Source organism: Pinus tabuliformis, chromosome 1_2, assembly GCF_031772625.1.
Source record: "Pinus tabuliformis cultivar Carrire ecotype Pingquan chromosome 1_2, CPIR1, whole genome shotgun sequence".
Lineage (NCBI taxonomy): Eukaryota > Viridiplantae > Streptophyta > Pinopsida > Pinales > Pinaceae > Pinus > Pinus tabuliformis.
In genome coordinates this window covers 1148319745-1148346839 of record NC_142298.1, presented here as the reverse complement: position 1 = coordinate 1148346839, position 27095 = coordinate 1148319745, and the positions used below count along the sequence as shown (strand labels likewise).

Sequence of the window (27095 nt, the reverse complement as noted above, 5' to 3'; positions counted from 1 at the left end):
GCACCCCTGGGCGTTATCATCCGCGCATCTCCTCTGCCTGATAGCCGTCTGATCTGCTCACCCGTGATCTAACGGCTCGGACATGTTCCGCTCCCACCTCGACCTCAGGCCTCCTGTGCTTGATCTCCACCGTGCATTCCCCTCGATCCAACGTCCCTCGTTCATGATCGCTCCCACCTGTCCTCCACTCTGTCGTTTCTCCATCCGTCCGATTTGGCATGTCCTTCTGCCCATGCACCTCGTACTCCACTTCCTATCAGTCACCTGAGGAAGAAGGTGGTCAACTCTAACAGTATGGTGACAGTCGGACCACTGAACCGAATTAACAGAAAGCATGGCTGAAGGAAGAAGGACACGGCACGATCCAACAAACAGAATTAAACAGTCATGGAGCTCCATTGGCATAATCAAACCGGCCACCTAACAGGGAAGCGCTACACCATAATTAATTACCGTTTTCGTGATGGAAGAAGAATTGTCCTTATATGCAATCAGGCAATTAAAGACAGTAGGGGATAGATTAAGACAGCTCCAACCCTAAAGGTCTAAAGAGCATTGTAAAGAGCTATAAATAACTGAAAGCAAGATGTAATCAAGGTTCAACTTCTGGAGATTGTAGATACTCTGTTCCTTGCAGTGTCTCATCTTCATTTTTAGTAATACAAGCTTCTTTTGATGTTACATGTTCAATGTCCATTTCCCTTCTATTCTAAACTTGCACCTAGATTAGTTTATTCATGTTTTCTCCTATGTCTAATGTTAGATAACTGTCATCTTATCTCTGCATTGGTAAATTGGATTTGCTATTGAACAGGTCATCCATGTTTCTTCTTTATCTAACGCTAGATAACTTCCATCTTATTTCTGCGTTGATAGATTAGATTTGCAAGCTTCATTTACTAGCTGCAGCTTGCCATCATATGTTATGTATGCATCTGTTGGCGTGGCTAGTATTCTCCATTCATTCACTTAATCTGCAAACTATTGAGCATTAGTGGTCTAAAGCCTTGTAAGCTGAGGGTGTTCATGCATGTCTAGAGTGAAAACAGAGTTGAAATGGTTATCTGGCTTGAACCAAACCATCATCCATTCCAATAGTTCCTAGAACAACATTGACGATTCTATGTTACTAGGCATCTTCGAGCTACAACCTAGGAGAGTTTCCTGGAGCGATAACAGGTCCCAACCTCAATTTCATCCAACTAAGCCATAGATTAATGGAGTCTTGATGACAATTTTGATTTAAATCTTAAATCTTATTTTGGGCCATAAAAACAAACAATGTTTCTTTTTCCCCACACAAAAATTCACAAGTACCACCCCTTGTTGGCTTCCTGGCATTCCCCAACATTAAGGTCTTCTTAGATCAACCATAAAGTGTTCGAAAGCTCAATGGCTATCTAGTGCCAAAAGACTACTTGTTCAACCACATCATTTGAAACATAAATGTTGGAAAATCCTAAACGTTGACAAACCACACCAAGCTTTGTGTTATGTCTAACCCCATTTGATAGAGTTGGCAAGTTGAGGAGATATCAACATAGTAACACCCTCTATCCCATAAAAATAGTAGGCACACACATCTACCACCACCTAGGAAAATCATGGATAGTGTCATATTCTATTCCATATGTTATTAATGGGGACTAAAACTATCTTTTGATCTTTGTGTCACTCATACAATTTTGTTATTTTTTCATATGTTCTTTCAAGAGTAAATTTTAGGCAATGAGGGATACCAAGGGAAAGAAATCAACCTCCTTCTCAGCCCAAAGGAAAGAATGAGGTTGTTGGTACCATGTCAACACCACATTATCTACTCATTTAAGATTGCAGTATATATTACTCCTTTCAAGAACTTAACATGTCACTTTATCGAATTTGAACCTGGATGGAGGGGCTAACAACCATTGCTCCCAACCCCCCATGCCAAATTGAAATGACATAACTCAATCATATGTATTCACTATGTTGTGGATTATAATCTCACTGTATTTATTATGATTAACTATCCATTGAGACATCTAAGGTAATTCACATATCAATTTTAGATAAAGTTGGCATCCATTGGCTCATAGTAGCTTGGACACTACACTTCTCACATATATATTTAAGTCATTACCTCTTTCTCTTGGACAGGCTAAAAGACTAAGAAAACAATTTCATAAAATTACATATATATCTTAGATCTCAACATGCAAATGATTGAACTATTCATTGGCACTAAAGCACCCATATTCAAGGTCATAAATGTTCATATGAGGGCAAGACAGCCCATTGCATGTGAACACTAGATATCGATGACTTAACAAACATGATGACATCATTCTTCTGGTCTCCTTATCATTTGTTGGGTTGCTCTAAAGTTTGTCATTATATTGTTTACATTTATATATTTTATTTAAAATTAAATGTTTTTAAAAAATTATTTACTAACATGTTTATAAATTAATTAAGAATATATTAAAAGACAATTTAATGCTTTCACGCGTAGAATACTAAATTTTACTTATACAAAGATCAAGTAAAGATCTTGATTTTACCAATAAAACATATATATATTTGTTATGAAATTAAATAAATAATTTATATTATAATATTTGATTAATATATTTTTCAGTATAAATCAAAATGATTGAACCCTAAAGATTGAAAGAAAATTCAATATTTTCACCCTTAAATTACCAAATTTTACTTATAATTTTACTTATAGAAATATATTAATTTGACCAGTAAAATCAAATAAATATATTATTGTTACAATTTCTATGAAATTAAATAAACATTTGATTAATATATTTGTTTCATTTTAAATCATAATGCCCAGTCTCTACTTTTGTTTCATTGCATAGATTGATTGTAAAACAATCTATGCAAGCATCAAACATCTTTTAAAAGTGATCTCACTACGTAGACTTTGTGAAATCAGAGGCATCCATTTTTGTAGAGTTTTCCATCTCCTTAGTATACACAAAATTTCATTTTCTGGCAAGAAAATCTGATTTAGCACATGCTCCGAATCAACCCATGCAGATATTCCAAGTTACATGGAAAATGTGCACCTAATAAATGAAGATTGAGCACAGAATCTCACGAACTCAATATGAAAAAGAACTTTGAATGAACTTCTTCTGCGCATTAGCCTGCGAGTTAGTATAACATTTATTTAATTTTTCGCTGCATCTATCATTTTCCAAGGAATATTTATAGTCCAATCACCTGAAAGTACGGAGCTATTATTCCGCAAGTTGCCTATGTTTGAAGTGATTGTGTTAGAGAATTCTTGTTTGTGTAATTATTGCTATTAAATTTCAGAAGTAGATGTACTTTTTTTCAAAATTTCCAGATTCGTAGCTACTTGCAAGTAGATAATCATGAAGCATAAATTTTCCAATATTAACTATGATTGATTAAAGAATAAATTATAAAATACACTTCAATTCAATAAACTCCAGCCCTTTAAACAGACCATCTCTTTTACCAATAAAAGGTTTGCTGAATAAAAATGGGTAATAATATCTTCTACCCTGAAACAAATACAAATGAATACAAAAAATACCATTTCAAATGAAAAGAATGACAGAACCTTTTTTTCTCTCTTTGTACTAATCATTATGAAATTAAGGATACATGTATTATCTTCACCATGAAAATGGGGTTGCCCCAAGGAAGAAAATCTCATTCTCCAGATCTCTTATCCATTGACAAACACGATTAGAAGTTGCGACAGCCACGCTCTGCATTGTATTCCACAATGAAAAGTTAGAAAGGAGAAATAACTCACCAAGAAACTTCTTCTGGGGCTAATTAAATAGTCAAACTTGTTTCCAAAAAGGCAGCAGCATTACGATCAAGTAATACTCGCTTCGAGTTTTTGGTGCCTAAATGCCAAGGGAATATCCTTTCAACAATTACAATTCCTAAAATGAAAATCTTAAATATTCTAACGAAATGGTTTTTCTTGTTCCCAGACACCTTAGCTCATGTACATAATGTAAACACACATCCATATTCGCATAGAATCGACTCCAACCATTGACATTCAAGTTTTATGTTTACATATTTTAACATATGGACGTGTTTTCTTAGCAGACATGAAAAAATTTTAAGCTGGGAACCATTCCTCCAAGAGGGAAACATCCTTGAAAAAGCAGTCACTTTCAAGCGTCATATGGTGTTCCTACCATTTGCAGGTTGTTACAAAGCAATTATAGGCTCTAGAGTTTTTTCTTGTTTGTGTTTTAAAAGTTGTACGACCTTAATATGGTTCTAAAAAATTTAAAGTATATAAACCTAAAACTATCACGCTTGATTAGATATTTTGTTGGCTTAATCAAATATGATTAAAAATCAGGGAAAAACGATCTGTGAGTTCAACAGGTAAGTAGCAAGTAAAAGATACAATGGAAGTAGACTTCCTTACCTTCACAAAATGGAAAAAATATTATAATATTAGCATAATATGGAGACTTTGAAGAATGCTCTAAGCATTGCTATTTGTACATAAAATTGTTTTCATTCTATTTATGTTAAAAAAGATTAGTAAATTGTAGACCAGAAAATGAACAAAAAAACAGTAATCGATCTACTTAATATTCGCTACAACTTACAAACTGTTAATTTAAAACAATAGCATTTGATATTAAGACCCCGTATTATGTAATGATCCAAATGCCTTAAAAATGATCAATGAATACAATCCACTTTGATGGAGAAACCTTTTTCACAATGAATCCAATGCGAAAGACAAGATGATATGATCCTAAGACTAGTTCTCCTTGGTATACATATAGGAAACAAATGACAAAATTATAATATAAGGGTACAATCAAAAGTTCGAGCCAACCTAATAATATAACACTAGAAATGTAATAACTCAATATCCAGGGCTTAATGAGAGGTTTTACGCTTAACATGCCCTGCTACTTCAAACAATTCTTGTCCTCAACATTTGACTAATTGTGGTTGTTTATGCATGAATAACTCATCTTCACATGTCACCTTTTCCGCCAGTAGGTTCTTCCATTTGATAAGGTACTCAATAATTGCTCGATTTCATAGTTGCTTATCCTTGTTTCAAAAATTGTTTCTGGTTCTAGTATGATTTTCCCTCCTCCATTAATCTCTAGTAAAATAGTTTGTACTGGAATCTTGTCACTGATTACCTTCTTTAAGCTGGATGTACACATCAAGATGGAGGTAGCTCCAATTCGTAAGCCATACTTAATCCTCTACAACACCTTATAGGGACCATAATACCTAGGTGCTAATTTCTCGTCCTTTTGTTGCTTGAAAGACATGTTTATATGGTTGTAGCCTCAAAAATACCTAATCACCTATTTCAAATTCCCCTTCACTTCAATGTTGATCTGCTTCTTGTTTCATCATATTTTGTGCTATAACCAAGTTGTACTACAATAGCATGATAACCTCTTCTTGGTGCCCTCATGTGGTCCTCCACTGCTTGAACATTTGACTCATTGTGTATGTTTATCAAATGCCAAGCAACGAAGATATCCTTCTAAGCATTTATTCACAATCCTAGATTTCCCATCAGATTAAGGATCACAAGATGAGCTAGGAGCCAACTAAATACCCAAACAAGAAAAAAACTCAATCCAAAAATTTACAATGAAATTGGATCTCTGTCACTTGCAATAATCTGTGGGATTCCATGCAGCTTTTGGACAGTTTCCATGAATGTTGTTGCCAATATACTTGCCTTAAAATAATGAAAAAGGCAACAAAAATGGGCATACTTTGTTAATCGATCTACTACTATAATGGAAATCCTTCCTTTAGATTTGGGAAAACTTGTAATAAAATCCATTGAAACTCCTTGACGTTGACTTACTATAGCTAATGGTTGTAGGAGGCATGGAGTCCTGATTGTCTTTCCCTTATGTTGAGAAACCAAGTGTAGTGTAGTTTAATGTTTGATTCTTTTTCTTGATAATTACTTATGAATATTACATGTTTTATTATTACTTTTTATGTCTTCTTCATCAATCAATTATACAAATGTTCAAAACATAAAGATCAAAATGAGACAAAGGACACCAAAAATTGGGCCAGAGGCTAGGGCAAAACCAATAAGGGGAAAACCCCACGATCCTTCTCTTGTAGAATCAGATCAAAATGAGAGATATCCAAGACCAAGACCAAACTGCCACAAAGATACCAAGTCAAACCCTCCTCCAAGCCTCGTCCAATAGTCAAATTCAACGCTGGTCAAAGTTTCAAACTACTTCAAATCTGGTCAAACTCATAATTTCGGCCCTGCAGTAGAGGCCGAATTATAGCCCTGCAATTACCTCAAATTTTCAGCCTTATTCCACACAAAACTTTACACGTGTGAACTGCAATAGGATAGAAACTTCAACTTTTTTCTTTGACTGCGTTATCTCTCCTTTGACTTCGGCCTTCTTCTCTGTTGTACAGGTGCAGAAGATACTTGTTTGTGTGATGAATGAATGAGCTCTCCAAGAGGTCGAATTGTCTCTTATATATAGTTGTTCAGGAGGGTCAAATAGGTGCCACTATGCCGACTTGTCCAAAGAGGGTCGACTTGGTCATCTTGTGAGCTTATGACACAAATAAAATTTAAATTATTTTTCTTACAAATGTCCAAATGGGATATGACTCAAATAAATTTTCTTTTGACTCAAAATTAAATTATTTTTGACTATTTTGACTCTAAGCATGAAAAACATGCTTTAACAAAATATAAATAAATATAATAAATACATCAATGATAATTTTATATTATGAAGATTGGCTCTAGTTACAACTTCAACACTCCCTCTTAACTAGAGAGATATTCAAAATGACTCAACAGCATAATCTCAAGTTGAAAAATTCATAGAAGAAAGGATCCAAATTGATAAGCATCAATGATGATAGTGTTGTCGCACAGAATGTCTAGGCACCATGACAACAGCTCAAATCGGGGGTTGTCACTCTAATCCTCAATCTCTCCATTTCAGTTGTCTCCCAACAGTAGACTAAAGGGGGTGGACCCTACGGAAATCTAATGGAGAAGAACTAGTTGGGAACCAACCAGTGCGAGAGACACAGTCAAGCGAGCAAGTACTTGTTTTAGATTTAGCAAGAGTTATAGCATTCGATTAGATTTAAACAATTGATACAAGTGCCTTATGGAGTACACTATCTTGCTAGAAAATTTAGTATCAAGTAATTGATTAGCAACTGTTACTTGGATGGATAACTATCTTATATGAAATGCAGATCCCAAAATTGATGTGAGGTGCAGGAATCTTAGTTAATTTTATTTAAATGCCTATCTAAGTTTTAGCCCTTCGATCATTTCTATATTTATCCTCATTTTGTAGAAAGTGGCAAAGAGAAGATAAGGTGAAGCACACTAAGGTGTGATTAATAATACATCTTCTAAAAATCTAACATACCCTGTGCCTCCGATGCTGCAGAGAGTTGTGGCTCTGACGACTGCAAGGTCACTGTTTTAAGTACTATTAAAAGCAGGTTTCTCAAGCAAAGATGGATGGTACCTATTTTTCTATCAACCAAGCTTATGCTTGGAAGTAAATTTTAATTATGCAAGGCTAACCTAATATGCAAATGCACAAGATGATTAAAAGATGCAGCAAGATGAAGCTAGATAAGGGATTGAAAGCGCTTATGCCACGATCTATTTCTGAGCTATAAGCCAAAACCTTTAATCGCCCAAATAAATATTCACTTCACTAGACTAAAAGATAAACTTCTCAGAGATATGCTAAAAATATCGCAAATTAATGCCCAATTAAACCACAAGCTTATCACTATAAATATTTTTAATGCAATTATAGCTCAAATAGAACAAAAAAAAATTCTTCACTATCTTTTAATATCAATGCCAATTATGTAGATGCTCAAAAATACTCAATTTAGGAAACAAAAGATATAAAATTTACCATAATTCCATGAAAGAGTACTTAACAGTTACTTGAAAATTTCTCAAAAAAAAATAATATGCAATAAATATTCAATAATTCAAGTAATTAAACCACGATTAGAGTTAATTAAATGACGACCAATCTCAATAGATGTTAAGCACAAAAACCCAATGCCAGTGATTATAAAACCTAAGCACTTAATTGGGGGCCTTGTATCCTTTTGGGGCTTCATTGATGGCCTTTACCATTTCATGCCAATAGGGAGAGCGAAGCACATTGAATGGTACACCGCAAGCACAAAGAAAACGGACTATCTTTCCATCCACATCATCCCTCCCAGCAACATTAAAGAAATCCCCTATTGTTCTTCTACCTCCAGAACTTGCAGAAGTACCATGAGGAGATGAGCTACCAAATTTAGAGGTTGCACTTGATTCAGAATGAGTTTTTTGTTTCTTATTTTTTTGTTGTGCAACCTCCTCTATTTGGATGTATTTTCTTCTTTGTTCAGATGAAATGTTTGGGCAAATTATTACCCCCACAGGACCCTTTTTATCATCACTGTCTAGCACCCCACAAAGATACCTCCTCACACGGGTATATGAACCACAATATGGTTTTCCTCCATGACAACCATGAGGGCACACAAATTTGTAAGTTCCACCACCCTTTCCCCCATCAAGTTTGGTCACATAGTTCCACAAGGGTGTTAATGCAGCTTTCCCATCTAGTGTTTAAGTTTCCCCTTCAGGTTCATCCCCTTCCTCTTCAAACCCTTCCTCCTCATCATACATTGGGTCACTCATATTGGGACCACTGTCCTCTTGTGCTTCTTCCCTTCTATTCTTACTCCCCCTTGCCATCATTAAAACCAAGAGTGGAATGATACATAGAAGCCAAAAGAACACCATCTTGAAATATGGATATAGGTGGTGGACAACCTGCAAGTAAAGGAGCAAGTAGAAACAATGGGAAAGAGTAGGAGAGGGAGGAGAAAAATACAAAAAAATGTCAATAAAATAAGGGAGTTTGGGGTTTGAACTTACCTCTTTAGCTCTTGTAGATGAAGTCCTCCAAGCTCTTGCTCCAAGCTCCTCCTCCTTCACTCCTCCAAGCTCTCCTCTCTTCTCCTCTCCTTTCCTCTCTTCTCTTCTCCTCTCCTCTCTTCTCTTCTCCAACTCTCATAAACTCAAAGTGAGCTAATGAGGAATGAATGGGGGCTTTATTCCCTTCATTCCTCACCCTAACCTCACCCTAACCCAAGGTGGACCCACCCTTGCCATCATTAAAACCAAGAGTGGAATGATACATAGAAGCCAAAAGAACACCATCTTGGAATATGGATATAGGTGGTGGACAACCTGCAAGTAAAGGAGAAAGTAGAAACAATGGGAAATAGTAGGAGAGGGAGGAGAAAAATACAAAAAAAATGTCAAAAAAATAAGGGAGTTCGGGGTTTTAACTTACCTCTTTAGCTCTTGTAGATGAATTCTTCCAAGCTCTTGCTCCAAGCTCCTCCTCCTCCTAGCTCCTCCTCATTCACTCCTCCAAGCTCTCCTCTCTTCTCCTCTCTTATCCTCTCCTTTCCTTTCTTCTCTTCTCCTCTCCTCTCTTCTCTTCTCCAACTCTCATAAACTCAAAGTGAGCAAATGAGGAATGAATGGGGGCTTTATTCCCTTCATTCCTCACCCTAACCCAAGGTAGACCCACCCCCTTTATGCCAAGTCAGCCAAAATTTAACCAAAAAAAAAAAAAATTGCATTTCTTCCCTTCGCGTGGCGCTTTTCCGGAATCGTACGAAAGCGTACGCTTCGCCCTCCGAAGCGCGCTTCGGAGGCAAGCTTCGGAAATTTCCAAGAAGCGTCCAAAACAGGCGGAAGCACGCTTCCGAGGATGCTTTCTGTACGAATCCGCACAGGACGCGCGTCGCGCCTTAGAACCGGGGGGGACCGCTTCCTGCAACATTGGTTTGACTAGTGCTGATTGTGGTTAGGGTTGACCGCAAGTTGACTATTTGACCAGACTTTGACTAGGCAAAATTCGACTATTTTGAGGGTTGTTTCATCTTGCTATTTGGAGGCCAAAGTTGAATGAAGTTGACCGAATCTCTGAGGGTCAAATATTCCCTATTGACCAGCGTTGACTTTTCTGGTTAGGGCTCTTTTGCTGCGGTTATAAATTATCAAAATTTGTAAATTGTACTATCTCTCTCTACTGAACTATTGAAGACTAAAATAAGATTTGATAAAGGGTTTCCCCACATTAGGGTTTGTCCCTGGCTAGTGCCACATCCTGTGTCCTCTTGTCTTGGCTTGTCTTCTACTATTCATGTTTATGTGATTGCTAAACTGAAATTGATATTGGGCTCATAAAGAAATTGAAGTATAATTGCTCTAAAGCATAACACATACCATTGTTGCCTAAAATTAACTTGGTATCAGAGCTAAGGTGAAGACAAAGCCCAAGCAAGAGTGAAAGAGCAATCACCAAAGACAGTTGAACAAGGACAAAAGACTCTATGGATTCCTCATCCTACTTCCCAGCTGAAGACAAGCTCCATCACAAATCTGACTATCATGGATGGAAAATGTCTCTTTGATTTGACCTTGGAAGAGAAGGAAGTGATGGATTATGCGCAAGGTAAAATCCCTGAGCCTCCTTCAAATGCATCGGCTGCTGCGAAGACCAAGTACAATAAGGCTAAAGTCAAAGTGAAGAAGATTATCAGGGATTCCATTGACAAGCATCTGGTGGCCTATATCTCTGAATTTAAGACCTCTAAGGAGATATACGACAGGTTGGTTGGCATGTTCAAGGTTACTAATGCTAATCAAATTCTCTTTCTCAAGAATAAGTTGAAGGATATTAAGAAGGGCAAGCACGAGGACATTCAATCCTATTTCTTGAGGATTACTGAGATCAAGAATGATATATTCTCGATTGGAGAAATCATTACTGATAGGGAACTCACTCTCACCACCCTTGGAGGACTCCCACCTGAGTGGTATGTATTCTAAGGTTTCAAGAATTGATGTCGAGATGCATTCAAGAAGAAATAAGAATAGTGGAGCAAGAAATGTCTTCTAATAAAAGCAACCCCACTGCATTCTCCGCTCATGCTCAGAGGAAGAACAATGCAGGGTCAAAGAAGCAAAGTCAAGGAAGACCAGGATTCAAAAATGGAAGGAAGGGAAGATGCTTTGTTTGCAATAAGTTTGGCCACTATGCAAGGGAGTGTCCTAATAGAAGGGATACACCTCGAGATGATGACTATCATAACAACTCCAGGGGCAACTTCAACAACAACGATCAAAGGAATGGCAGGTCCAATGGCAAAGGAAAAAGGAATGCGGGACATCAAGGAAATGGTCGACCCTCCAAGAAATCAAGGAACTCCAGGTATGATGAATCCAATGTTGTTAAGAATAAGAAAAAAGAGTATTGTCCTATATCGGCCCTCTCTAGTGATCTTATTAACAAGGTCTACCAACAATTAAAAGAAGATTGAAGTGCCAAAAGGAGGAGGACGAATTGTCGGGGAACAAAGTGCAGAAAGGAGAAAGGACTTGACTTGTGCTTGGAGGACATTCTAGTCAAGGGTCTAGGGTTTAGCATTGATCAATAAAAGCTTCAATAAGAGAAATTTACCGAAGGGTTTTCCACTCAAGAGAAGAGAGGTTTTGGCCCTGGAAAAGAGCCAACATTTTGTGTTCTTGTTCTTATGTTTTTTGGTAACAGTTTGATGAAGTACACACACATGCATTAATAAGAAGAAGAAGAAGATTAAGCTAACAAGAAAAAGTAAAAAGACTCCACAAATTGTTATCAAGTCAAGAAGAATCACACTACAGCTAATTTCCCTTGATTCTTCAACAGTCAAGTCTACTTCATTTAAATGATTTATCTTAAACACATATGCTTATATTGATTTTATTTGTTATTAAGAGCATGTCGATAGCTAGACAAGGAGGAGAGTCCTACTTGCATTCCTTGGTTTAGCCTTTGTATATTGCTTGTAGATATTCATTTCCTTTTCTAATGCATTTTCCACTAACTCTGAGGGTTGTTTTGCAAAAAGATCAAATTTATTTTGAGGATTTTTCTCGCCCTTTCTGTTGGCAGGCTTGAGGGAGCGAACGGGTTAAAACCACTTACCTTTTCTTGCAGGACCTTAGCGCTATTAGGAAGTTGAATCTACTAGGCCGAGAGCATTGGAAAAATGGCCTTTTGGTCTTGACCGAGAGCTCATTTGAGGCACCCTTTCTCTTTTAACAAGGTCGTGGACTAAAGAGGCCTAGCCTCTCTCCTCTTGCACAGACCTTTATCTCTTCGGGAGGCTGATTTTTGGATGCAACAAATCCTTCAACTTTTCAGATTTGAGAGCCTTTCTCCTTGTACTTCATAGGCTATTAGTTTTGTTTTTCAAGGAGGAGATCTAATGTTTAAGTGCAGCAGCTACTGTAAAGACCCGCCTTGAGTTTATTTGACGCTTTTTGAAGGTTTCACTTCTTTATAACAAGTTAATAAAGAGCTGTTTTTTTCTTGAAGGAGCTTGACAAGTTTTCCCATGGTATCCCACCTCCTCATTTAGAGAGAGAAAATCTTCTTGGGTGGTTAACTTTCTTTAGTCTATTTTCTAAATTTCCTCAACTAATTTACTTGCATGCATTATTTTATTTGCTAATCTAACCTAGCTATGCATGGTTAACTCATAACTTCAAACACATAACACTCACATTTTCCTATTTTGCAATCAAACTTGCCAATCTATTTTATTTGTACCTTGTATTGTGTAATTCATTTGTTTAAGCTACAACATGCTACAAGCAAGGCATAGCGCTTTCATTTCATTGGAAAACTTGAGTTGTTCTTTGATCTAATTTCTTTAGTTGGCATTTGTTTCACATGCTTATTGGTACATGCTTCATTATTTCCTTTTATATGTCTATTTGTGCTCGAAGTATCATATTGATCATATTGTTCACTTGATATTTTGGAGCATCTTGTTACCATTCTCTTATTTGAAACAAATTGCATTAACCATTTAGGCATTTGCACATTAGAATTAGAATTTGCATTTAAAAAATCTACCTCCAAGCATAAGTTTGGATGAATAGACATTTTAGGACAATTTCTTTTCTGATTTTTCTTTCACTTGGTACGAAATAAGATTAAAACGCATGACCTCACAGTTCTCTTGTGGCCAAGCCCTTGAAGGAACGAATGCATGTGGATCGCAAGGATCTTTGGAAGAGTATAGTTAACGAAGGACTAGTGCCTCCTCAGCCCATCTTCCTTGCAACTCACCCCAATCTTTACCTTGTTGTAAGAATTTGAAAGGGAAATTTCTCATCCTAGACTAGGCATCTAGTTAAAATTAACCAAGATAACTTGCATCTCACATAGTCTAGACTTGCATCATCTCATTTTACATCAACTTGATTTGTGGGCATCCTATCTTACTTGAAATACTAAGTTATCTACGTTTTTGCTCATGGCTACTTGATGTTATTATATTTATTTGAGCATTTCATTTTAAGTACAAGTTTTCCTTTCTTGAAAGTTATATCTTTCATCTTGTTGATCAAATCCCTTGTACTAACTTTGTTTGGCAGTTTTCTCATTCTAGCAATTCATTGTATCTTGAAAGACATATCTTACATGCAAGTATTGTGATTTCACTTTGAGCATATTATTTCTTGCAAGCATATTGCCACTGGTATAACTCACATGCAATTTTATTGCAAGATTTATCTTGTTGAAATCATTTGTTTGATCTACATTGTTAATATTTATATGCCCATGGTTATTTGAAACTTGCTTATCATTTATTTGCTTTCAAGTTATCTTCCAAGTTGTTGAATGGTGAATGTTCTAATGTACTAACTATCTCCTAGAATTTGTTACCTTAACAAACCTTCCTTTAGAATCCATCTTGAGGGTCCACCCCCCTTGGCTTTAGCTAGGAGATGTTGAGAAATCTAGGGCATCGAGATTAGGTGATTTCTCTTCGTTAGATAACTAATTGTGAATGATTTTTACTTCTTAGATTAGGATCTTCTTTTACTTATGTTATTATAGTTTTATTCTTCATCAAACAGCTACCAATGCATAAACCATAAAGAGACAAGAGACACAGAATATAGGCTATCAGCTAAGGCCAAAACTCCTCCCATTCAAGAGGAAAACTCGAACAAATTCTTCTTCTTATAGAGACTCCAATTAATGAATACCAAGACCAAGACCCTTGAACTATTTCCACTCCAAGACCAATACATAAGATCCTTCCTTCTTTTTCTGCTTTCTTCTTGACCAAGTCAATACTAGTCCAAACTTCTTCTTTCTTCTGCACTTCTTGGCTACCCTGAAACTTCAGCCTCTTTTCCATAGATCTGCAATTCATACTGTTGTGATTCCACACGTGTGAGGAGTAGGAACAAAATTAGAGGTGTTTCCTTTTTCTCTATACTTGGAGGCTTCTCTAGATGAACTCGGCTAGCAAGATGATTGACTTTGAGACCCTTTTCTCATCCTTTACTATAGCAGATGTACCCACTGCAAAAACCCTAGTTTATGCCACACGTGTGAAGGTGTTTAAACAAGAAGTAGTCCCAAATAAGCTCAATCTTCCTCTTCCCTTACTCGTTGGTTAGTAGGTTGCCTTCTTGTGAACTTCGCACTCCTATTTCAGATCTTAACTAAAATTCATCACCGAAATTGTCTCTCTGAAATAAGGTTGAGTTGCCCCATTTATAGTTGTTTCCCATGCTAATTAGCCCACATGACATGTAGGTGAGTCGACGTGTCCTTTGGTGAAGATATGATTATCCTTCTTGAAGTTAACTTGTAGGAGAGGTCTTGTGCTTGTCTTGGAGGGCTTTCATGCTTTATTTAATGACTCATACAAAATGTAGCATGCCCAAGAAGGGTCCTTCATACATGACATTGAATCAATTTGACTTTTATGACTAGATGACAAAACCTAAGGCTCACAATGGGAGCCATTACTAAAAATAAAACTCCTTGCTCATGAAACCCATGAGACAAGCATTACAATAATAACTATGTTTTTCTTCTTTTCATCAATTACATAAAATCACAATTATACATGTCATTATGAAAACCAAACCTAGTTACACTTTTCAACACTCCCTCTTAACTAGGGAGGTATTCATAATGGTACTTGGTCATTCTCAATCTGATGAATTTCTCATAAGAAGAGTCAAATTGGTAACCCATCTATTTAGCATCATATCAACCAGCATCGTAACATAGCAAGGCCTTGACTAACAACTCTATCTCTCTACGAGATCTGAGCTTAATGTTGGCAACATCGATGATGTATAGACACTCATCATTGTCTCTGTCGAATCATACTCCACCTGTGTTCTCAGGGTGTGTTCCACCAGGACTATTCTTATCTTGGATTCCCAATCCTCAGAGAATATTGGTCCTCTATGACTACTCTTAAATTGGATGCCCTAACTCAAAGAGCATCAGAAGCCAAATGTTTACCCAATCCTCCATTCTGTCTTCCCAAGTGAAGACAAAATGATGTGTCTATCTCTACCTCTTAATTATGGAGGACATATCTATTCCAATAAAGGAATGTACTCATTCCTACGGAAGGAATGTTCCTAAGCTCCCTCTTGGCTTAGAAATTTTGCTTCCAAGTTTCTTCCAAGTAAGAAACTTGTTTCCAGGGTCCCTCTTAATTAGGGACCTACAACAGCCCCTCAGGTGGAGATGCTGGGACAACCAATTGCCTAAATAACTCCTCCTCACGATGTCATGAACTTCTTTTCGTTATTCAGGAGTCTTAATGTTTGGGACTTCTACATAGGGCACAGACCATCCATCACAATTATCCATGAATTAGTCATGTCATCATTGAAAAGTGATCCATCAGTTCATATTTGGCCTTCTGTCATGCCATGTTTCCTTAAGGATCTTTCATCCTCCTACATGGGCATTAGTGGTGGAAGACATCCATAAGTCTTCCCTCAGCAGCCCTGCATAAGCCCATCTCGATATTTGTTCAAAAATAAAGGAATGAACATTAAAAATTAAAGTTATCTTTGTGATGGTCTTTTATCATGACATCTTCTAATTTGGATCAGCATCCTGCATACATATATATTGTCAAGGGTCTCTTCCTTTTTCTGACTCCACCAGAGTCTTCATATCTTTCATGGAGATATCCTAGTCAAATCTTCTTGGTCTTTGGATGTTGATTACCTTTTCCATGGTTGCATATCCCACAATCTCTTCCTTCCTTTTCTCACACATTTTATTCCCAGGAATTTCCAATCAGAATTCCTCCAATTAATGTCAACCACCTCATATTACATATGAGGACATATTATGTTGATTTCATCTAGTGAATGTGTGACCCATGCATTTTTGCATCCCTTCGAAGGAGGAGATCCTTTCTTTTGATTATGCTCTCAAGATAGAGCATTGATCCATGTTACCTGCAACCATATGACATTACTCTAAAATATCGAATGTAAGGATACATAACTCATTTCTTTTATGTCATCGAGACTTTCTTCAGTAGCTTCCTTGATTGAAGAGAGCTTCAATCCCTTGATCTGCTTCACCATTTATGTCATCATACCATCATCCCATGAATTCCACAAGTTTGGAATTCTTGATGAAACACTTGCTTCCCCTCTTGATCGGTGAACCTTTCGATGAAGATTCCATTAGAGAATCTTGAGGATCTAGAGTATCCCCACCTAGCATATGTTTCCTTTTGACTGATATATGATGAGCTTTGACCTGGATGACCTTTTTCCTTTCCATAAGTGCCACTTATATTTCCAGTGAGGTTCCCAAGAGCTATATCTTTCCATAGTTGACTGCCATAGATTCCAATTTCAACCAGCTTTCATACCTCTCTATGATGATGTTACGAGCTCTTGCTTTCAATGCTTCTATGATGCCATGATGCATCCCATCAATTCTTCTTATTGAACCATGATAGCCATATCTTACAACATAAGACTTAGGAACTTGAAAAGAATTTAGGTGAGGAAGACTATCTCAATCATAATAGAGATCTCTTACCTCCTCTTTCTTGGACTTCTTCTTTTCAGCGTCCTCCACTTCTTCGGTGATATGGGCTTCTTCTCTTCATCTTTTGGTATTGTCCTTCTTGATCTTAGGACAATCTCTTTTGTAGTGCCCATGTCCCATAGCATTGAATCTTGGCCATGTCCCTTTTCTTTTTCCGAGAACTAGACTTTCCGAAATTTCCTTTTCTTCTTGTCATTGTAGCATAAGCTTGATTTTGCTCACCTGCTCCCACATCAGATTTGGCCTTTAGTTTAGATTCTTCAATCTTGCATAGTGACCATAGATCCTGGAATGGAGTAGCTTCTTTAAAACAGTGCGAAACATGCATATGGATTTCCAATGAATGAATTGAATTAATTACATGAGCAAAATGTAGCTCAATAAGTAATACAGAGATATTACAGTAATAGAAACATCAAGTTTCTATTAGAAAATAGAAACAACCAGTTTCATCTAAGAAACTACTAAAATGATAAAAATAGCAACAGCTAATAAGAATGAGCATTAAACACTAAATAGTATTATTCTAATACCCTCCCTTAATGCTCAATCTATTTACAATGCCAATAGACCCTCTGAATTTTACAAATTTATCAGGACCAAGAGGCTTGGTGAAGATGTCTGCGGGCTGCTCCATTGTGGGAACATATCGCAATTGAACAGATCCGTTTTCAACAAGATGGCGAATGTAGTGGCAATGGGTTTCCACATGCTTTGTTCGTTCATGAAAGACTGGATTCTTGGCAAGTTTGAGCACTCCCTGATTATCACAAAACAAGGGAGTAGGACCTGTCTGGGAAACATGCATATCCGCAAGCATACGTCGAAGCCAAACTGCCTCACAAGATGCCTTAACTACTCCGCGATACTCTGCTTTTGTTGAGGAGAGAGCCACTGCCTGCTGCTTCTTACTAGTCCAAGTGACAACACTGGACCCTAGACTAAACACATACCCAGCTGTAGATTTTCGGTCATCAACTGAACCGGCCCAGTCAGAATCTGTGTAACCATTGAGTATAGGATCGGAACTTCGAGTGTATAGGAGTCCATAATCAGGAGTGCCACGCACATATCGTAGCACACGCTTTGCTACTATCCAATGATCAGCCTTAGGAGCTAACATGAAGCGGGAAATGTAGCTCACTGCAAAACTGATGTCAGGTCTAGTGGCAGTAAGGTAGATGAGGCTGCCTACTAATTGCCTGAATAAAGTTTCATCCACAAGGGGGGAGGATGACTGAGTTGAAAGTTTGAGTCCTGGTTCCATAGGAGTCGTGGCCGGTTTGCAATCCTGCATTCTGAACCTGTCCACAAGATTTTTTGCATACTTGGACTGAGAGAGAAAGATGTTGTTCTCAGTCTGCCAGACTTCAACCCCCAGACAGTAATGAAGAAGTCCCAAGTCTGTCATATCAAAGGTGCTGCATAAGTCTTGTTTGATCCCATGGATCAAATGTGCAGAGCTGCCAGTAATGATAAGGTCATCCACATAGACAACTACAAACAAAATATCATCACCAGTATGCTTGATATACAGGTTTGCATCAGATGGGCTCCGCTGAAAGCCATGATCTGTCAGGTACTGATAAATTTTCATGTACCAAGCCCAAGGAGCTTGTTTCAATCCATAGAGTGCTTTAGCTAATCTACACACTTTTTGTTCTTGACTGACAATCTTGAATCCTGGAGGCTGCATCATGTAGACTTCTTCCTGTAAGTCACCATTTAGGAAAGCACTCTTTACATCCATCTGATGAACTTTCCAATTGAACTGAGCTGCTAGAGCAAGGACAAGCCGTACGGTACTCATCTTGGATGTAGGAGCAAAGGTCTCCTCATAGTCGATGCCTTCCTTCTGTGAGAACCCTCGAGCCACAAGACGAGCTTTATACTTGTCTAGGGTTCCGTCAGCTTTGTATTTCACTTTATACACCCATTTGTAGCTGATGGGCTTTTTCCCTGCAGGAAGATCAGAAAGGGTCCACGTGTGATTCTTATGAAGACTCTGGAATTCAGCTTCCATAGCCCGTTCCCACTCAGATGTACCCTTAGCCTCTGAATAGGTTTGAGGCTCAAAAACATTGTGAAGGTTAGCCATAAGAGCAAAATTTACTGTAGATTGTTGTTTGCTCTTATGTCTAGAAGTTCTACCTTCAAGGAGCTCATCATCCCGGAGATCACCAATGGTTTTAGCCCACCATTTTGGCCAAAGAGTAGAGGAACCAATATCGGGAGGAGGTGGAGAAGGCTCAAGAACAATAGGTGCAGCAAGAGGAGGGTTATTTTCCGGAGGAAGCTCAGATAGTGTATTATCAAACACTGATGCTGCATCATCCCTCCCATCAGGTGGACCTACCGGAAGAAGAACACTGTGAGGCTGATCCTCAGAACACTGCTCAGAAGAAGAAGACTGAAAGAATCCTCTGTCTTCATCAAATACTACATCCGACTAAAGCTAAGACGACCAGTGGCTATATCTATTAGTCTATAGGCCTTGTGATGATCACTGTACCCTGTCATCATGAGTTTCTGGCTTTTGGAATCCAAGTTAGAACGCTTAGCAGCTGGAATCCAAACATATGCAACTGAGCCAAATACTTTGAGGTGACTGATCGTAGGCTTACGGCCAGACCAAACCTCTTCGAGGGTCTTCCCTTTAACAGCCTGAGTGGGTGATCGGTTAAGAAGATAAACAGCAATAAATACTGCTTCAGCCCAGAATTTGTTCGGAACACTCCTGTGTTGTAACATGGAACGAGCCATTTCAACAACCGTGTGGTTGTGGTGTTCGACAACACTGTTCTGCTGAGGAGTGTAGGGTGTAGTTAACGGGTGTTTGATGCCATGAGTATCACAGAAGTTGGAAAAAGCAGAAGAACAAAATCCCCCCCCCCGTTATCTGTCCTAAGAGTCATGATATTACAGCCAGACTCTTTTTCAACTAAGGTTTTAAACTTCTGAAAGGTACTAAATGCATCAGATTTATATTTTAGAAAATACATCCATTTTTCTACTAAAATCATCTACAATAAGCAAAAAATATTTGCAAGCAGTGATAGAAGATGTATTCATCGGACCACAAATATCAGCATGAATTAACTGGAGTACCTTAGATGCGCGCCAAGATTCTCCATCCTTGAATGAAGACCGATGTTGCCTACCAGCTTGACAGGCGCCGCATACGCTCAACTGCTGAGTCTGAATATCAGGCAACCCTGACACAAGTCCCTCCCAAGAAAGTTGAGAGAGATACTGCATGTTTAGATGCCCATATCGCTGATGCCACAGAGTGCTGATTGGAGAAGCACGAGCCACTAGAGCCACTTCTAGAGAATCACCAGTGTCAAGAAGCCTGGATAGACCATGATCTTCGAGACCAACAGCAACCGTAAGACTAGTCTCCCTGTCGATAATAGAGCACTTGTGCGTACTGAACACTACATCAAGCTAAGGAGAGTTCCTCATAATCTGGCTGATAGATAGCAGATTAATTTCCATACCAGGAACATAGTACACATTCAGGAAGATGAGTGTGCGCCCACCAGACTGAATCTGAACTGTACCTCTGCCAACCACTGCGTACTTTTCACCTCCGCCAAATACCACAGAATCACTGAAAGGTGAGAAGTCAATAAACCAGTCACGCCTGTGAGAGAAATGGCGTGATGCACGAGAGTCAATGTACCAGGTATAAGACGGGACATGATCTGAAGACATTTTAGCCATAAAGGCATAAAAGGCAGAATCTGTCTGCTCGGAATGTTCTGCAACATTTGCTGTCTGATGGGGCCCTCCCTGTTTCTTTTGTTCAGAAGCAATCCTCTGTCGGCAATCTTTCTTCATGTGCCCAAACTTGTGACAGTAATTACACTGCACACTTTTCTTTCTAGCCGGATCAAACGGCTGCGAAGAACCTTTCTGCTGAAAGGACTGAGAGGACTGATATTTGGCAGCAAAATCATTTTCCGAGGACACTGATGAAGCACCACTACTAAACTGCTGTTTCCACCGATCTTGCTGCAGGAGTTTGGTGCAAAACTCTGGAAACTTCAAATCAACATTTGTGGTGGTAATGTTGAGTGTTCTATGAAGTGTTCATAAGATTTCGGTAGACTTTTCAGAGTAATGACTACCATATATTCTTCCTCCATGGTCTGACCAATGGCTTCGAGTTGATCTCGAATATCTTTAATCATGTTAAGATGTTCCTGTAACGACATATGTTCGTCCATCATGATGGAGAACAACTGATTTTTGAGAAAGAAGGCTCTGCTCTTGCCGGATGTCTCGTGCAATTCCTTAAGATGTTGCCAAATTTCAGGAGCTATTTTGCCGGAAGGAATCTGCGGTAATTGATCATCAGTTACAGAAAGTTTGAGAAGCATAACAGCCTCTCGATTTCGATCATCAAACTTATCTTGATCGTTACCAGCTGTACCAGGACGGAGCTCTTTGGCCAAAACAAGCTGATCAAGACGCCTATATTCAAAAATGGTCAACATTCTCTGTTTCCAGATGTTATAATTTGTGCCATTAAAGCGCTGACTGCCTTCCAACATCAGATTGGTTAGCGAAGCCATCTGCACGTTTCCCAAGACACAAAAAATACCAAAGAAATCTGGCACGGATTTTAATGCAGATGCCGGCTGATTTTGGACAAAAATCTGACAGGTGCTGGTGTAATAGAAAATATAACCAGAAATCGGTCTGAGGAGCGGGTTCAAGAAATTATATATATAGCATGATCTTTTACTAAAATAACTTACTCGGCAAAAATCCCCACAGGCTTTCAGCGCTACCCGAAACACAACAAACGAAGATACTCACACCTGATATGTGTTACGTTATCTGCCGTAAATGCTCCACCACGCTGCAGACTCTCACACGTCTGCGTAGAAGAAATATATAAAAAAAAATCAGAAAAAAATTCTGTTGTTTCTTTACGCCTTTATCGATGGCTGTCTCAACAGCATTCCGACCGCCGACAAGAAGACGGGCAATAACCTCCGGATTTGTTTCTAAGCGCGCGCGGTTCCAAATACTTCCGCGATGCCTTCTCGGTCACGGTTCAGGGCACCGGGGATGAGATCGAACCATGATGGAATTTGCAGTTTGACAAAATGAGATCTCAACCTGCACTTCAATTTGCTTGCTGCGTACTTCATCTTTTCTTTGGGAATAGTGTAGCGCACTCAGCTCAGACTTCAGAAGGTGGCGATGTTCCCTTAAACACTACGTCGTGTAATTCAAGGGATAATATGGCGTCGAGTGTCGCATATGCACGAGGGACACTGTATTCTTATATTACAGTAACAAATAGTTGTCCTTCCTGTGATGTGGATCGCACGGAAATGCTGTGAATAGCTGCCGATCTGAAGCAAGATCCGCGTTACCAATGGAAGCTACAGATCAGTAGCCACTGCCAGATCTGAGATATAAGGATCAATGCGTCCGCTTTCTTATCGATATGTTGTTTGTTGTTTCTGTCGTGACCACGCGTACCCTGAGAATTGCCGGACCCCTCGCCCTTCGTCTCGAATTTCTGTCACTTTCTTTGCCGCTGATGCAAAAACCAACGAAGAAAATCACGCTGAATCGTTTAATGCAATCCACAATCAATCGATTGCAGGCACGTAGTTTCCACGAAATTGCCCAGATCCGAAGACACGCACAGTGACCCTAATAGAAACTGACGAAGAGAGAAAAAAAAATTCTCCACAGAAGAGCAATTTCGAAATGAAGTACTGAATTTTTCAAACTATGAAAAATTATTTCGAAAAAAAAAAATTCCCTGTGCTCTGATACCATAAAACAGTGCGAAACACGCATATGGATTTCCAATGAATGAATTGAATTAATTACATGAGCAGAATGTAGCTCAATAAGTAATACAGAGATATTTACAGTAATAGAAACATCAAGTTTCTATTAGAAAATAGAAACAACCAGTTTCATCTAAGAAACTACTGAAATGATAAAAATAGCAACAGCTAATAAAAATGAGCATTAAACACTAAATAGTATTATTCTAATATTCTTTCTTCCAATAAATGCTTGAAGTAAAGTTACCCCACTCCTATGGTAGTGCACTTAGTACAACTGTAGTCTTTTTCTATCAGACATGACTTCTCCTAGATCTTGGAGTTGATCCTGGATCTCAGATATCCTCATAAAGTATGAGGCTATTCCATCTTCCCTTGACATCTTCAGCTTGTAGAGTTCTTGCCTTAATGAGATGACTTCTCCAACAATACTTACAAAATACAACTCTACCAGTTTGTCATAGATTTCTTTTGAAGTTTCGAGTTTTCATACATATGGGATGAGGGGATCCTTGATGGATTCTATAAGAATCCTTTGAGCCCTAACGTACCCTGTCATATACTTTGCAAGAGCTTGACCATCTTCCTTTCCTAGTTTGGATATTGATCCTTTGACATGTTCCACAACCTCATTTTCAACGCGATTCAGATCTGTCTTTTTCTATCCATGCAAGATAGTTTGAAGCCCCAACCAATTTGTTGTTTTCCTTGAAAAAATACATTTTTACAGATTCAGATGTGGACATAAATATACTTACTTGATAGGATGCTCCTCCTTGCTGCTTCCTTGATGTTGATGATGATATAGAGAATAGAAAACTTCTCCTTGATTAAGATAGTTTTTTTCAATAATGATCCTTGATCTCAAGAAAGGGAGATCCCTTAGGATCCTTTGATGGTGAAGTCTTATTGTTGAAGATTAATGATGACTTCTTGATGATGTATTCAAAGGTAGGAATCTTATTTGAGAGAGAGATTGTCTTGTTTTGATGACAACACCTTTCAATCTAGCTTCCTTTGGATGAATAGTCTTTAAAAACACTTCAACTTCAAGGTGATTGAGAACGGATCCCAAGAATGCTTCTTTGATGATGATAATATGATCTAGATCTTGAAGAGCTTTTCTTAGATGAATAAACTTCAAGCTTACCTTGATTCGTAGATCTCTTCAACTTGAGTAGATGTAGGGTTTTGGCCTTATTTTCTTGATGATGATCACAATACTTCTTTGTATACTTCTTTGATCTAGGGTTGTGATGCTTCCTTTGTAGATCTTGACTTCAAGATAATCTTCACTTTTGATGCCTTCCTCGAGATTTGATCCTTGAGTGTCCCTTGATAAGATGCCCTTCCTTGATTTAGTCACCTTAGCTCTGATACCATGTTGAGAAATCTAGGGTATCGAGATTAGGTGATTTCTCTTTGTTGGATAACTGCTTGTGAATGCTTTTTACTTCTTAGATTAGGATTTGCTTTTAATTATGTTATTATAGTGTTATTCTTCATCAAGCAACTACCAATGCATAAACCATAAAGGGACAAGAGACACAAAATATAGGCTATCAGCCAAGGCCAAAACCTCCCCCACTTGAGAGGAAAACCTGAACAAATTCTTCTTATAGAGACTCCAATTAGCGAATACCGAGACCAAGACCCTAGACCTATTTGCCACTCCAAGACCAAGACAAAAGATCCTTCCTTATTTTTCTACCTTCTTCTTGACCAAGTCAATACCAATCCAAACTTCTTTCTTCTGCACTTCTTGGCTACCTTGAAACTTTGGCCTCTTTTCCATAGATGTGCAATTCGTATTGTTGTCATCCCACACGTGGGAGGAGCAGGAACAAGAATAGGGGTGTTTCCTTTCTTCGCTATACTTGGAGGCTTTCCTAGATGAACTTAGCTAGCAAGATGACTGATTTGGAGACCCTTTTCTTGTCCTTTACTACAGCAGATGTACCCACTGCAGAAACCCTAGTTTCTGCCACACGTGTGAAGAAGTTTACCCAAGAAACAATCCCAAATAAGCTCGATCTTCCTCTTCCCTTACTCACTGGTTAGTAAGTTGTCTTCTTGTGAGCTTTGCACTCCTATTTCAGACCTTGACCGAAATTCATCACTGCAATTGTGTCTCTGAAATAACGCCAAGTTGCCCTATTTATAGTTGTTGCCCATGCTAATTAGTCAACATGACATGTAGGTGAGTCGACGTGTCATTTGGTGAAGATATTATTATCCTTCTTGAAGCCGACTTGAAGGAGAGGTCTTGTGCTTGTCTTGGAGGGCTTTCATACTTTATTTAATGACTCATACAAAATGTAACATGCCCAAGAAGGGTCCTTCATACATGACATTGAATCAATTTGACTTTTATGACTAGATGACAAAACCTAAAGGCTCACAATGGGAGCCATTACTAAAAATAAAATTCCTTGCTCATGAAACCCATGAGACAAGCATTACAATAATAATTTTATTTTTCTTCTTTTCATCAATTACATAAAATAACAATTATATGTCATTATGAAGACTGAACCTAGTTACACTTTTCAACAAGAGAGAGCCTAGAGGGAAAGAGTTGGGATTAGGTGACAGCCCCTTATCTAAGCTTTGCCACCAAGGCCACACCTAGTGAGGTTGAGGATTTTTCCTACATTAACTTATGTAAGTCAGCCGGCAACAGGACCCAACACACTAGAGTATCACACACCTCACTAAGATGCCTCTCTCGATCTTGTTTTCTTGCAGGGTGTCTTCACCCTCTCCTTAGCCTTGCTCTTATAACTTTTCGTTGACTAAATCTCTAATCCTAATCTCCAAAGTGATTGAGAGGCAAGATTAGATTTTGCCTCACTTGAGATCAAGGGATGAGATTAAAACATAATTACTAAAGTAAGTACTTTACTTTTCCTGATGTTTCTTTAGCTCAATTCAACATAATAATTATGTTTTTTTTCCCTAAGTTAGAGTTAGGCTAAGTTACAAATGCAACTTGTTCACACTAGAGCAAGTGTCTAAGGAGATCTTTGAGTGACTTCTACATGCCTAGACACCTAACCCTGTGCAGAAGTACATGTCCAAGCTACAAACATCAACAAAGAACAATCATGCAAAAACTACAATACAGAGAATATCTTATAGAGATTAAGACTTCTAAATACTCATAATTCCCAGGTATATGGATCTCTTGATCAAGTCTGTTAGCATGCCATCATTGTCACATTGTTACACAAAATAATTGTCATTAGATACATACCCAATTAATGTCAATGTTCGAAATGCCACCCCAATGGTTTTAACTTTTCCATGCCGCTTTCATTGTTAAAATAGGACCAATCATGCAAAAAATACAATACAGAGCATATCTTATAGAAGTGTTTTAAATACTTCTAGTTTCCAGGTAGATGAATCTCTTGATCAAGTTAGCATGCCATCAGCCAATAATGAGGATTGTTGAATAGTTACCCAAGACAACTCTGATGTTAAATACATACCTTTTCAGCCAGTGGATCAAAAGCTGCATATAGCTCAAAATCTTGGGTTATCCAGCACAATAAAACTGCATAACAATAAACACATATCATGTTTAAATGTTATACAACTTAACTTTATTGCCTATGCTCGTACTTTTGAAACGATCTGAAAAAAGACATATATCTGATTTAGGAAAATGATCATGAAAGAGAGTTTTAAAGAACTTACTGTAGTTTCTGTCTCTCCTGTACTGCATCTTATGAGGACCTAGAGCCTCAATGTGCATTGAAGAGTACAAGTTCTGATAGGCTCTGAGCAAACTGGTGACAATAAAAATAGTAATTTAGTTTGCTAAACACTGACTATCACATTTATCAGGTGGAAACCTAAGTCAATATCAACCAACTTATTTTTCAAATTAAATTGGCTGAGTGAACTTTGATAACAACTAACCTTTTCTGAGCGCGGTGACTGGTCAAAGGTGGAGAGAATTCTGAAGCTACAAATTGATCGAGGTAAATGCTTTTGTACATAAAGTGCCAGAGACCACCTGGACCTCCAACTCCTGCAATGTCTTTTTTGGTTTCTCTTGCAGCCACAGCCAGCTTGTGATCTTTGTCATGCTGTTGATGCCCATAAGAAGATTGCACTATAGGGTCACTGGGCAAGTCCTCCACATGCAAACCACCATTTAACATTGATGTTTTCACCTCATTCAGTACATTTGACTTATTCAGCACTGTTTCAATTCGAATCCTAAAATGAATGAAATAAAGATTTTGTTATTAGTTCATTTTTAAAA

The 27095-nt window shown here is 38.1% G+C and overlaps 1 protein-coding gene across 2 annotated transcripts in view; it reads right to left on the bottom strand.

Moving 5' to 3' along the window:
* Window positions 1-3375: 3375 nt before the first annotated feature.
* LOC149210280 (SAND family protein) overlaps window positions 3376-27095 on the bottom strand; it is a 213747-nt gene continuing 190027 nt past the window's right edge. For both annotated transcript variants that reach the window (XM_089396668.1, XM_089396669.1), the window contains exons 11-14: window positions 26747-27049; window positions 26522-26613; window positions 26314-26378; window positions 3376-3737 (exon numbers count right to left, since the gene is read on the bottom strand). In XM_089396668.1, the coding sequence (XP_089252794.1) occupies window positions 3642-3737; window positions 26314-26378; window positions 26522-26613; window positions 26747-27049 (556 nt within the window). In that variant the 3' untranslated portion in view covers window positions 3376-3641. The remainder of the gene's footprint in view (window positions 3738-26313; window positions 26379-26521; window positions 26614-26746; window positions 27050-27095) is intronic.